Source organism: Ursus americanus, chromosome X, assembly GCF_024610735.1.
Source record: "Ursus americanus isolate L20-20 chromosome X, mUrsAme1.1.p, whole genome shotgun sequence".
Classification (NCBI taxonomy): Eukaryota; Metazoa; Chordata; class Mammalia; order Carnivora; family Ursidae; genus Ursus; species Ursus americanus.
In genome coordinates, this window is record NC_142164.1 from 95,775,845 (window position 1) to 95,790,214 (window position 14,370).

The window sequence follows — 14,370 nt, forward strand, 5'->3', positions numbered from 1 at the left end:
TGTTGGATACCATCCTCTTTTTTCAGGACATAGACATGATGCTACCTGTTGAACATCCTCCTACCTCCTACATCAAAAATGTATTTCTTTCCTCTACTGGATCATTCCCATCAGTAGGGAATTATGCTGTAATATCTCCTGTCATTAAAAAAGATAGCCACTTGGAGTGCCTGGCTGGCTCAGTCGGTGGAACATATGAGTCTTGATCTTGGGGTTCTAAGTTCAAGCCCCATATTGGTAGTAGAGAATACTTAAAAACAAAGTTTAAAAAAATACCCCCTTTGACTCACATTTCCTCCACCCCAATTCTCCATTTCCATTTCCCTTTACAGAAACACTTTCCATACCACTGGTTCCATTCTCTCTTGAATGCACACTAATCAAGCTTTCATCCTCATCACTAAACAGTTTTTGTCGTGGTCACCAGTGAATTCACATCATTAAATCCATTGTTTAGTCTTTATTTTTGTTTGATTGGCTTCTATATCATCAGTTTCTGTTGGTTCTCTCTTAGTTTGCCTTCAATTTCCATGACTACTCTGAATACATTTGGTGGTTCCTTTGCCTTGATCTCTAAACTTGGAATCATTCCAGGGCTCCTTCTTTGGACTTCTCTTCCTTATCACCACTTATTCCTTAGGTAAACTTATTCAGCTTTATGGCTTTAATTGTTATCTATAAGTTGTTGCTTTAATAATTTTGTTACAATCTGGATCTTTTCCTGAATCCTAAATCTGCATATCCATCTCCTGACTTGATACCTTCATATTGATGAATAGATGTACTAAATCTAGCATGTACCCCAAATTCCTTACATACTCTTCAATCTGCTACCCTAATAGTCTTCCTGGAACAACAAATGACAACTCAATCCTTCCATTTATCCAAGCCAAAACCCTTGAGTCAAGTCGTCTCATCTCCTTCTGCCTTTGTGGGAGCTGTGCAATCCAGTACCATACACCAAGGTACTTGGGAGGAGTCTCATCCACCTATGAATCAACTAATAGTCATACAGACCTCAATCCTGCCTGTGTGCTCTGCAGTAGTCCATTAACCAGCTTAAGCCCCTTTTAGCCATGGTCTGGTAGCCCCTGGAGAACACTGACTTAGACAATCATCCATGGAAAAAAGAGCCTTAGTGGAAGTCCAAGAGTCTGTTGGAGAAGATACAGTGCACTGTTGGAACAAAAATAATCCAAGACTGGATGCATTGGAAAAGGTAAGAAGTAAGGTTTGACGTTACTTGCATCACTCCTCCCCCAAGGTTGCATAGCTCCATGGCAAGAATCATGACTTCTCCCACTTGGAAAGGTGAGACCATGTAAGTGCCCAGCTTCCCTAGCTATGTGGGATGTTGCCAAAGAAGCATATTTTTCTCTCCTCAATCCATGGTACTAAGTTGTGAGCTACACTACTGAGGGGGTAATGAGCAGCTGGAAGAACAGCCACCAGGTCTGGGAATTGTATTAAAAGTACACAGATCATACTACTATCACTGACTCCATTAAGAGGTCTGCCCACCAGCTGCTGGGGTCACTCTGCCCAGTGATCTCCCCAGTTTCCCACAGCACTACCAGTTTCCTATATGACATACCCACATGCCTCCCAGTATGATGGCTGGCTCCCAGTGCATACTCTGGATGGTGGCAAGGACAAGCTTTTGTAGGAAGGTAATGAGTATGCACAGAAGGTTGGCCTAAATCTGCAGACCTTGGAGGGACCACAGACCTGAGCATTTAGCACCACTCTTGGAAAAGCAGAAAGGAGGCTGTCAATACTAGTCTGGTTTTTTGCAGGATGAAGAGAGGCCATACAAGCTTAATAATTCTGCCACAAGGGGGAGCCAGAATTGTGGACCGGTCATATTCGTAGAGGGTGTCAGATAGCCTCAGAATCCCTAGCAGGGTTGACAAAAGGCATTTTTCTTTTGATGGCAGATAGTAAAGACTGGAGGAGGTGACTTTTAATGTGAATGCAAAGACAGTGTTGCTAGACTTCAAGGAACGTGGAGAATCAAGGAATTATACTACTACCAAAGGGTCATAATAATTTTCCGGTAACCAAACTCAAGGACCTGCAGATCTGCTGCTCATCTGTTAAAGACTTGAAAATAGTTGTTCTAAGGAAACTCAGTGAGCTGTAGGAAAACAAAGACTATTCAATTAAATTAGGAAACCAATACATGAACAAAATGAGAAATTCAAAAAAAGAAATAGAAATCATAAAAAGAAAATGGAAATCTGAGAGCAGAAGAATACAATGAAAGAAGTGGAAAACATAATAAAGAGCATTAGTAGGCTGGATCAAGTGGAAGGAAAAAAATCTGTGAAGTAGAAGACAGGACCTTTGAAATTGGTTAGAGAATGAAAAAAAAAAGTGAAAAAAACATATGTGCCCTATGGAATACTATCAAGAGAAGTAATTTGTGAATTATTAGAGTCCCAGAAGGAGAAGAGAGGGGTAAGGAGGCAGAAAGCTTATTTATGGAAATAATGGCTGCAAACTTCTCAAATCTGGAGAGAGATTTGACCATCCAAATCCATGAGGCTTGTAGGTCACCAAAAAAGTTCAACTCAGAAACATATTCCCTAAGAGACATCAAAAATGAAAAAGTCATTTATTTTATCAGAAAAATAAGCTTATTTGGGAAGAGTAGACGAGGTGCAATTTGGGACGATTAAACTATGGCAAACCATAGACACATCTGAAAAGACAGAAGCAAGGTCAGCTCTTAATAGGTGTCAGGGTGAAATTGGGGAAGGTTGTTTTGAACAAAGGTTTATTGGAGGACAAGAGTGTAAGGATGTGGCAGCTTCTCATTGGCTGCAGGCATTGTTTAGCACATTGCTCCTGGGGTAGGAAGAGAGCTTCCTTCTTCCTGCTGGGTATGTAGGCTACAGGGAGTGGTACATGTGTGACAGCTCCCCCTTCAGGGCATCTGACTCCATTTTAAATGAGGTTTCCTATACTCATTCTCATAATTTCTGCCTACAAAGGAATCTCATAAAGCTTTCACTGGATTTCTCAGCAGAAACCTGACATGCCTGGAGAGAGTGAGAGTATATATTTAAAGTGCTGAAAGAAAAAAAATGCTAACCAAGAATATACTGTCTGACCAAGTAATCTTTCAAAAATGAAGAAGAGATAAAGTCTTTTATAGACACACAAGAGCTGAGAAAGTTCATTACCACTAGACCTACTGTAGAAGAAATGTTGAAAGAAGTTCAAGCTAAAATTAAAGGATATTAATTAGTGGTATGAAAACATATGAAAATATGCTGTATACACTGCATTAATGGAATGAAAGATAAAAAAAAACATATCATCTCAGTAGATGCAGAAGAGGCATTTAACAAAATTGACAGTTTGGCATCCTTTCATGATAAAAACTTAATAAATTCTGTATAAAAGGAATGCCCCTTACCGTAATGGAAACCATATATGACAAGTTTACAGCCAATATCATACTCAATAGTGAAAAGCATAAAGCTTTTCCTCTAAGATCATACAAGGATGCCCACTCTCACCACTCCTATTTAACATAGTCCTGGAAATTCTAGCAAAAGCAATTAGAAAAGAAAAAGAAATAAAGACATCTGAATTAGGAAGAAATAAAATTGTCTGTTTGCAGATGATGTGTTCTTCTATATAGAAAATCCTGAAGACTCCACCAAAAAATGTTATAAAATAAACAAATTTAGTAAAGTTGCAGTATGGAAGTAGTCAAATTATGGAATGAGCCCAGATGTCCATCGACTGATGGATGGATAGAGAAGATGTGGTGTGTGTATACACACACACACACACATATACACACACACACACACACATACACAGTGGAATATTAGTTATCAGAAAGAATAAAGTCTTGGCATTTGCAATGACGTGGATGGAGCTAGAGTATATTATGCTAAGTGAAATAAGTCAGAAAGATAAATACTACATGAATTCACTTATGTGGAATTTAAGAAACAAAACAGATGGATCAACTGGGTAGCTCAGTTGTTAAGCGTCCGATTCTTGATTTTGGCTCAGGTCATGATCTCAGGGTTGTGAGATCAAGCCCAGCATGGGGCTCTGGGCCCAGCATGAAGCCCACTTAAGATTCTGTCTCTCCCTCTCCCTCTGACCCTCCCTGCCCCACTCACATGCATGCACACTCAATACATACATACATACAGATGAACATAGGGGAAGGGGGAAAAAAGAGAGGGTGCTGGAAGGGAGTTGGGCAGGGGATAAGCTAAAAGCATGATGGTATTAAGGAGGGCACTTGTGATGAACACTGAGTGTTATATGTAAGTGATGAATCACTAAATTCTCCTGAAACCAGTATTACATTGTATGTTCACTAACTAGAATTTAAATAAAAACTTGAAAAAAAGTTGCAGTATACAAAATCAATGTATAGAACTATGCAGAAATCAGTTATATTTCTATACAGTAACAACAAAATATCTGAAAAAGAAATAAAACAATCCCTTTTATGAGAGTATCAAAAACAAAAGAGTTAAGGAATAAGTTTAACCAAGGTGGTGAAAGATCTGTACTATGAAAACAATAGAACTTTGATGAAAGAAATTGAAGAAGACACAAATAAATGGAAAAATATCCTATGTTCATGGATCAGAAAAGTTCATGTTGTTAAAATGTTCATACTATCCAAAGCCATTTATAGAGTCATTGCAATCGCTATCAAAATTCTAAGGACATTTTTTCTCAGAAATTGAACAAACATTCTTAAAATTTGTGCGGAACCTCAAAAGACCCCATATGACTAAAACCATCCTGAGAAAGAAGAAGGAAGTCAGAGACATCACACTTCTGATTTCAAAGTATATTCCAAAGCTATAGTTATAAAAACGGTATGGTACTGGCATAAAAATAAACACACAGACCAATGGAAAAGAATTGAGAGCCCAGAAATAAACCCTCATGTGTACAGTCGGCTAATATTTGGCAGTAGAATCAAAGATAACCAATGGGAAAAGGATAAATCTCTTCAATAAATGGTTTTGGGAAAACTGGATAATCACACAGAAGAATGCAATTAGATTCCTATCTTACACCACCAAAATGAACACAAAATGTGTTAAAAACTTAAAAGACCTGAAACCATAAAACTTAGAAGAAAACAGGGAGAATATTCTTTGACATTGGTCTTGGCAATGATATTTTCGATATGACACCAACACACAGGCAACAAAAGAAAAATACGTGGAGCTACATCAACCCAAAAAGTATAGATGCGCATCAAAAGAAACAACAAAATTAAAAGACAACCTACAGAGTGGGAGAAAACATTTTCAAACGATGTTATCTGTTAGGGGGTTATTAGCTAAAATATGTAAGAACTTATACAACTCAGTAGCAAAACACAATACGGTTTAAAAATAGAGAAACTGAATAGTTTCTTTCCAAAGACGACATACAAATGGCTAAACGTTACTTGAAGAGATGTTCAGCATCACTATTAATCAGGGAAATGCAAATCAAAACCACAGTGAGGTATGACCTAACATCTCTTACAATGGCTATCATCAAAAAGGGCAAGAGATAACAAATGTTGGTGAGGATGTGGAGAAAAGGGAACCCTTGTGCATTGTTGGTGGGGATGTAAATTGCTGCAGCCAATACGGAAAACAGTATGAGGTTCCTCAAAAAAAAAAAAATTAAAAATAGAGCTACCTTATGATCCAGCAATCCCACTTATGGGTATATTTCCAAAGGAAATGAAATCGGAGTCTTGAAGAGATATTTGCACCCCCATGTTCATTACAGCATTATTCACAATAGTCAAGACAGAAAACAACCTAAGTGTACAGCAATGGATGACTGGATAAAGAAGATGTGGTGTACCTATACATATATGTGTGTGTGTGTGTACATACATACATACATACATGTGTACATACAATGGAACAGTATTCAGACATGAGAAAGAAGGAAATCGTGTAATTTGCATAAATGTGGATTGACTTTGAAGGCATTATGCTAAGTGATATAAGTCAGAGAAAAATATTTTATGATCCTACTTATATGTGGAATCTAAAAAACTGAACTCTGGAACAGAGTAGTGGTTGTGGTTGAGGGCCAGGGGTTGGGGTAAATGGAAAGATTTCAGTCAAATGTTACGAACTTCCAGTTATACACAGAATAAGTTCTTGGGATCTTATATATGACATGGTGACTGTAGTTAGCAATGCTGTGTTGTATACTTGAAAGTTGCTAAGAGAGTAGATCTTAAATGTTCTCATCACAAAAAGAAAAAAAATGGTAATCATGTGAGGTAATGGAGGTATTAACTAATCCTATTGTGGAAATCACATACACAATATATATGTGTATCAAATCCTCACATTGCGCACCTTAAACTTACACAATGTTATGTCAGTTATACCTAAATAAAGCCTGGGTGGAGGGGGAAGTGGAATGAAGAAGGGCAGTGCTGAATGTTAGATTTAAAAATTCTAGAACAGAAAACATGAAGAACTGTTTGTTTTATATCTGAGGTGTGGCACTGTAATCTGAAACTGTGAGGGGTAGACTGGGCAATTTAAGGCTAGAATGCTGGCATCACTAATATGATAAAGGTAAGGGAAAAATTGTCCAAACCATTTTATAGAAATCCTTCTAAAATATGAAACGCCAAAAATTCATAACTCTGTCTGATCAGGCATAGAGCTGTGGAATGTTAAGTTTGGAAAAGACCTTGGAAATCATCTGGTCCAACTGTTAGGTTAGTTATAGAGCAGAGATAAAGAAAAATGAGGTGATGTCTCCAGGTTCACTTAACTTGCTAATAATTGAGTCCAGTTATCCTGATTCCAAATCTGATGTTCTTTCCAATATATTTGTGCTGTCACCTCAGAATGACTTCCCACCTGCTTTTCCTTTTAAAAAAATTACTCCCAATCCCTACCTTCTGGTGTAGTTTAATAGCATGCTATATATATATATAATATATATATATTATATATTTACTATAAGTCTTTGGCTAAGTTCCCTTAGTCATTCTAATATTATTGTCACTTTGCCAACTGCCTAAAAAGATTAAATAAGAACATCTAAATAGAAATTGAGTGACCTGTTTTCTTACACTGATTATAGGCTCATTGATTATGCAAATAGCCTTTATACTTTAATTAGTTTAACTGTTAGACATATTGTTCTAGCTATGTCACGGTGAAGCATTTATTTACATTTCAGTAGATCAGTCACTACATTCACCAAGGAGAGTAAAGAACTTAAAGTTCTTTTAATTTAATTGTATCAGCCTTAAGATGGTTGTAAAGAATAAGGAAAATTAATATGGTTCATATTTAGTATTTAGTAAGGTACATAAAAATTTAATAACAGTGAAACTATGTGTTATATGTTAATACTGTACAATTAAAACTCCGTTACTTAAAAGGTAGAACTCTATTTCATTTCAGAGAAAAGAATTAACATCATTGGATTAGATTTCCTTTTTAAGGTAAAAGAGAAGCAGTGTATAATCATTCTAGTACCAAGCTGAGATTTTTTCCTCAATGTGGTACAACAGGGTGCTTTGTAACAGGGTGCTTTGTAACATGCACAATTTTCTTATAGATATTTAAAGTTTTGCAATTTTTCTGGTTAATAAGTAATACATTCTTTTGTAAAAAAATGATCCAGCAGTTGTACTACTGGGTATTTACCCCAAAGATACAGACGTAGTGAAGAGAAGGGCCATATGCACCCCAATGTTCATAGCAGCATTGTCCACAATAGCTAAATTGTGGAAGGAGCCGAGATGCCCTTCAACAGATGACTGGATTAAGAAGCTGTGGTCCATATATACAATGGAATATTACTCAGCCATCAAAAATAATGATTTCACAACATTTGCAGCAACATGGACGGGACTGGAGGAGATAATGCTAAGTGAAATAAATCAAGCAGAGAAAGACAATTATCACATGGTTTCACTCATTTATGGAACATAAGAAGTAGGAAGATCGGTAGGAGAAGAAAGGGAAGAAGAAAGGGGGGGTAAACAGAAGGGGGAATGAACCATGAGAGAGTATGGACTCTGAGAAACAAACTGAGGGCTTCAGAGGGGAGTGGGGGAATGGGATAGGCCGGCGCTGGGTATTAAGGAGGGCACGTATTGCATGGTGCGCTGGGTGTTATATGCAAGTAATGAATCATGGAACTTTACATCAAAAACTAAGGATGTACTGTATGGTGACTAACATAATATAATAAAAAATTATTATAAAAAATGTGTCAGAAATGTATGAGGCTTTAAAAGCACAAATCTTCTCCTATTATCACACTTAACTGTTTCGCAACCTGCTTTCTAAGCTTAAAATTATATACAGGACCACTTTCACTTCAGTAGAGATGTATTGGTGCTACATAGTATCCCATTTTGTGCGTATGTGTATCTCACAGTTTGTTTAACTTATTCTGCACAGAAGCACATTTGGATCTGTTTCTAATATGTGGCTGTCTTCAAAGCTGAATGGAATAGCGTTCATGCCACTTTGTATTGCTGTGGTGTTTGTTTTGGTCTTTCCTCTCTCATTCCTAATTTTATTTATTTGGGTCCTTTTTTTTTTTCTTTTTGATAAGTCTGGCTGGGGGTTTATCAGTTTTATTAATTCTTTCAAAGAACTAGCTTCTAGTTTCATTGATCTATTCTGGTGGGTTTTTCCCCTATATCACTGATTTCTGCTCTAATCTTTATTATTTCCCTTCTTCTCCTGGCTTTAGGCTTCATTTGCTGTTCTTTTTCTAACTCCTTTAGGTATAAGGTTAGTTTGTGTATTTGAGAATTTTCTTGCTTCTTGAGGTAGGCCTGTGTTGCTATGTACTTCCCTCTTAGGACTGCTTTTGTGCATCCAGAGGTTTTGGACTTTTGTGTTTTCATTTTCATTTGTTTTCATGTATTTCTTTATTTCTTCTTTAATTTCCTGGTTAACCCATTCATTCTTTAGTAGGATGTTCTTTAACCTCCCTGTATTTGTGGTCTTTCCAAACTTTTTCTCGTCGTTGACTTCAAGTTTCATAGCGTTGTGGTCTGAAAAGGTGCATGGTATGATCTCAGTCTTTTTGTACTGGTTGAGGCCTGATTTAGGACCCCATATGTGATCTGTTCTGGAGAGTGTCCCATGGGCACTTGAAAAGAATGTGTATTCTGCTGCTTTAGGATGAAATGTTCTGAATATACTTGTAAAGTCCATCTGGTCCAAAATGACATTCAAAGCCATTGTTTCCTTGTTGATTTTCTGTTTAGATGATCTGTCCATTGCTAAAAGTGGGGTGTTAAAGTCCCCTACTATTATTGTATTATTATCAGTGAATTTATTTATGTTTATTATTAATTGTTTTATATATTTGGGTGCTCCCATGTTAGGGGCATAAGTATTTACAATTATTCCTGTCACTTTGTACACTGTGTTTTGTATGATACATTCTTTAAAGCAAAAGAGTAAAAAGAATTTAAAAAATAAAGTAGAAGAGTAGACTCAGATTTATGAACATTAGATACTGTGCCAATAAATTTACATATTCAACTGAAACATAATATAAAAAATTGCTTTCTCTATTCTTTATTCACAGAAAAGCATAGCCACACACAATAACTAAATTATAGTCATGGGGGAATATGTTCATTTTATTACATATGCCAAGTAAATGCTATATCTTATTTTAACACTTATGTGAAATTAAGTGTAACCAATAGCCATGAGTTATTTCCTCATTCATATAAGCTTTCTTAATTCTTGCTTCATCTTTTCTAAGCTTTCTGTTATTTACAGACCATTCAGTAATAATATAATGACAATGTGTTGTGACTTTCAATATTCATGCTTTGCTTGTTGGTTTGTTTTATAAAAGGTCTATGCCAGGAAGGAAGCCTTAAAGGGAGGTTTGGATAAAACCCTAAGTCTTCAGAAAGATCTGTCAGAGATGCATGAATGGATGACGCAAGCTGAGGAAGAATACCTGGAGAGAGATTTCGAATATAAAACCCCCGATGAATTACAGACAGCAGTTGAGGAGATGAAGGTAAAATAAACCAAATAAAATGAAGCAAAGAAAGAAAAAAAGAGAGAGAAAGATGCATCGTTGCTTAACATTGTGATTCTATAGTATCTGTTCTTTCCTTGGTTTAATGGGGGAGGTTGATTTTTAATGAATTTGGCTTCAAGTTTGGTATACATTATGGATTCTAAAACTTTTTATTTATTAATTTTAATGCATTGTGGTCAAAATATAAATATTGAGAACCACCATTAGCAACATTTTCCTCATGACATCATACAGTATTAAGCGACTGGAATCAGCTGCTCACATTAGCTGTTTCTAGTGATGAAAATTCAAATGCAAAATATGCCAAGTGTTACTGTAATGACAGTTGAAAATGTAGCTAACAGGCTGTGTTCATTGGGTGTTTTAAAGGGATTTCTGAGAATTTTAATGCTAAATACTTTAACTGATGGCCTTTAATGTGAATAAAAGGACTGAGTTTACATGGACTTCTTCTCAAACAGTAGGATAAAAAAGTCATGGTAATTTAGGACCAAGAAAACTAGTATGGAGCAGGGGCTGGGAGGTAAGGCCTGAAGTAGAATCTCTGCAGTGGAATTTCAGGATGGCCTTGGAGAACTGGACAGTCAGTGTAATCTCTAATTTGTCGTGTCTACACCACGTCATTTTCTAACTTGAATGTGTGAACTGAGAATTGAAACTTACATGTAAGTAATTGCCTGGCTCAGAGTGGGCGTTCAAAGACCCTGTGGTAGAACCAAGAGTATTGAATATATTTCATTGCATCCCCTTCCATTCCATGCCATCTCATCCCAAGCTATTCTAAGTGGATTATGCAGCTTTAGTCACATATAGAAAGTAAAATTAAAATGTATAAGGAAGACTGTATTTAAACAATAATAGTTTTCAGGGTATTAAAAACTACATAATTATTCTAATCTAATAATACCATGTATCATTCATTCACTTAAGCAACAAACATTAATTTTATAGTTACTATGTGCTAAATACATTTTAGACACTGAATTATGGTGGTGAGCAAGACATAACTATGACCTGACTTTGTGGAACTTACATTCTATTGGGGGGAGGGCAGGCAGTGAATGGAGAAATAAACTCTTTTGAGATCATGGTAATTTGACTAACAAGTAAACCAAGAATGTGAAATAAAAAATAATTAGGGGTTAAGTGGGAGTTGGGGATGGTAAAATGCTATTTTAGAAAGGGTTGAAGTGTAGGGTATTTGTGAGGCATTATAACTTGAGATATGAATCCTAAGAAAAAGTCAGCTTAAAAAAAAACTATGGAAGCACATTCCAATCAGAGGTAAAAGCCCTGTAAAGACCCTAAGGCTGACTGGAAAGATAAAGAGTCCTGCTAGCCTGCACAGAGTAAAACAGGATAAATCAGCTGAGATGATTTTGAGGGTGTTGGTAGGTACCTGCTAACAGGGATTTCGTAGGGTTGGGGAAGTTCATGAAAAGTGAAATGGGAAAGCCATTGGACAGTTTCAAACAAGAGACTGTAATGATTTTAAATTTGAATGTGGGGAGATCACTCTTAAGAAAATTATATCACTGTAGATGCTGAGAGCTACAAGATATTTTTGGAAGCAAAATAGTCCACACTTCTCTTTGCTGAACCAAAAACTGAAGTACCCAGATAGGCGAATAATTTACTCATAGTCACAGGCTTTATCTGTCATGGAACCAAGAATATTGAATATATGTCATGCCATTCCATCCCACACTATCCCATCCCAAGCTATTCCAAACTATGCTATTTTTTCTTTTGTTTTCTTTTAAAGTCATGTGCCATCCCTGTTGCCTTTCTCCTCACATCCCATTCTCCTGGTGGCTGTTTTCCTCACCTCCTCTAATACTTTGTAGCCACTCCCTCAGATCCCTAAGTAGATAATCAGCAGTGAGTTTGCGTTCAGCTGCTGTACTTCTCCCAGTTCCTGTGTTTAGCTCTGACCCTCTTCTGGCCCTCTTCCCTCTCTCCCTGAAGTTTGCCTATCTGGTAAACCACCCAGGCAGATCCCTTTCTCTTTTCCAGTACTAGAGAGCAGGCTGTCTCAAATTTTGAAATTTTGCACACAGTTCTTGAGATGAGTAACCCAACCAATTAGTCCACGTTGACTTCTTTAAATAATTGATCTGGCTATGAAATTGCTCCAGGATGGGGGTAATATTGAAAAGAGGAAAAGCTCAGGCAGCCTCTGACAACAACAGCCAGGGAAGTTGGCAAGAAGATGCAATTTCTTGTATTTTTTTTGCCTGCCAGTCAAGGTAATCTCTTTAGGTTTGTTTCACTACCTAGAGGGTAGTGATGGTACCTTGTCCAGGCTTCCACCTGTGCTCATGTTGAGAGCAAATTTATCTTTATTGTCAAAAGAAACTGGCAGACCTACTCAGATATTTCTCCCTAATTTACTCAGAGAAAAAGTAGAGATAGCCTTCTGTTTATTTACTTTTATCTCCTGGTTTCTACTTGAAAATGATTATGCTGTTTTCCTTACTTCTTTTTCCCTGTAAACAAAACTTTTCAATTAACATTAAAGAGTTTCTGGGAGTGTTTGATGAGCATTATCTGACTTGAAAATTCTTTTGGAGTTCTACAATGAATAAATGGTGAAACTTTATATTAAGTTCTTTAAAAATCTCTGAGATTTCAATTTTAAATGTTTTCTTCTTTATTTTGTTTTAAATTTACACTATTGTAACTCTAGTCCTCCTGCTTACCAGAATTACGTAAATGTATTTCCTGCTCTCATTGTATGACAGACTAGAATGTGGTCCTCACAACTGAGTGAGCATCCTGATCACCTAAAGGACTTGTTAAAACACAGACTTCTAGGCCCCACCCCAGAATTTCTAATTCACTGAGTCTGGGATGGGACCTGAGAACTTTCACCTCTAACAAATTTCCAGGTGATACTAGAAAACAAGTTCCAAGGTGGTTCCAAGAAACATACTTTGAGAACCACGGGTTTGAGATAGAGGCAATGAAAGGTGTGTCTTAATCGAATGGTTGGATTAGATTCATGGAAATAAAGGGGAGAAAATACATCATTTCTGACGAGGATTACATTCAAATTATACCAATCATTTAGTTTTCTACTTTTCTTTCAGTAGAGAAATTTTACCTCCGTTTCTCCTCTAAACGTTTTCCAGCTTCTAAGCCTGTTTTTTTTTTTTTAAGAATTCATGAAAGCCAAAAAATGGAAGGAAGAAGTGTTCTTCATCCTGCATTTTTTTGATAGTTGGTTGTTTGTAACTTGTATAAAATGTAATTTCATTCATTGGATCCAGTACAGCATGCTCCTTCATTTCACGGAGGATTTGAGATGGGCTTAACAGAAACGATGAGAAAGAAAGGATGTAGTTTCCAGGATGACTTTCTTAAACACTTGGAAACTCAGTTTTCTGATGTCGAATATAGAGATGACAAAACGCATCTCGCAAGGTTTTGTTAAAGATGCAACAAAGTAGCACGTACGGCGTGTCTGACATAGCACACAACAGCACGTAGTGATTAATGGTTGTCAAAATTGTTTGTAAGCTAAAATTACTATAGTCAAAATATAGTTTGTGTAGAAACAAACCTTATGCTCAGTAATGCCAAAAACAGATTTAAGAATTTTGAGCTAAAATTTTTAATCAATTACATCAAAATCTGTGAAGGCTATCGCTTAATGTTCAAAACATCTTGGCATTTGCCATCGTATTATATACTTTTGAGGCATCATGAGAATAAGTCCAAAGGCGTAGGGTAATTGTGTTGAAAAGTATGAAGGCATTTTATAGCTGACCTTGTCCATTTCTTGCCCATCTTCCCTTACACTCACCACTACACTGTATGTAGCCCCAAATTCCCCCTGCCACACCTGCATTTCTGGATGTAAGGACTTTCTGTGGTTCCTGCATCCCATTTTTCTCATCTATGTGTCAGGCTTCACTACTATGAAATTAATATCCCCCCAAAAGCCTTCAACCAATGATGGGAGATGATGTGTAAGTACCCCAGTTCTTCACCTTTTGAGTGTGATACCCCTGAGGCATGTGTTTCCCAGGGTTTCCCAACATGATTAAACTAGTCACCAACACAGGCTGCTGAGCTGAATAAGTGTAACTTTATAATCTCTATTCCCCTGTCTCCATTCCCCATTTCTATACCAGTATTTGCTTTACATGGCACATAAACTCCTTATGCGTGAAAGCTCATCTCAGGGTTGGCCTTTGGAGTAACTCAAATGAAAGATACATTGTGAGTGTGTGTGTGTGTGTGTGTGTGAGAGAGAGAGAGAGAGAGAGAGAGAGAGAGAGAGAGAGAGATGCAGGTACA

At 36.9% G+C, this 14,370-nt stretch overlaps 1 protein-coding gene across 11 annotated transcripts in view; it reads left to right on the top strand.

The window, feature by feature from the left end:
- Window positions 1-14,370, top strand: part of DMD (dystrophin) — a 2,097,152-nt gene that overhangs the window by 805,994 nt on the left and 1,276,788 nt on the right. For all 11 annotated transcript variants that reach the window (XM_087859359.1, XM_087859361.1, XM_087859356.1 and 8 more), the window contains one exon: window positions 9,871-10,041. In XM_087859359.1, the coding sequence (XP_087715485.1) occupies window positions 9,871-10,041 (171 nt within the window). The remainder of the gene's footprint in view (window positions 1-9,870; window positions 10,042-14,370) is intronic.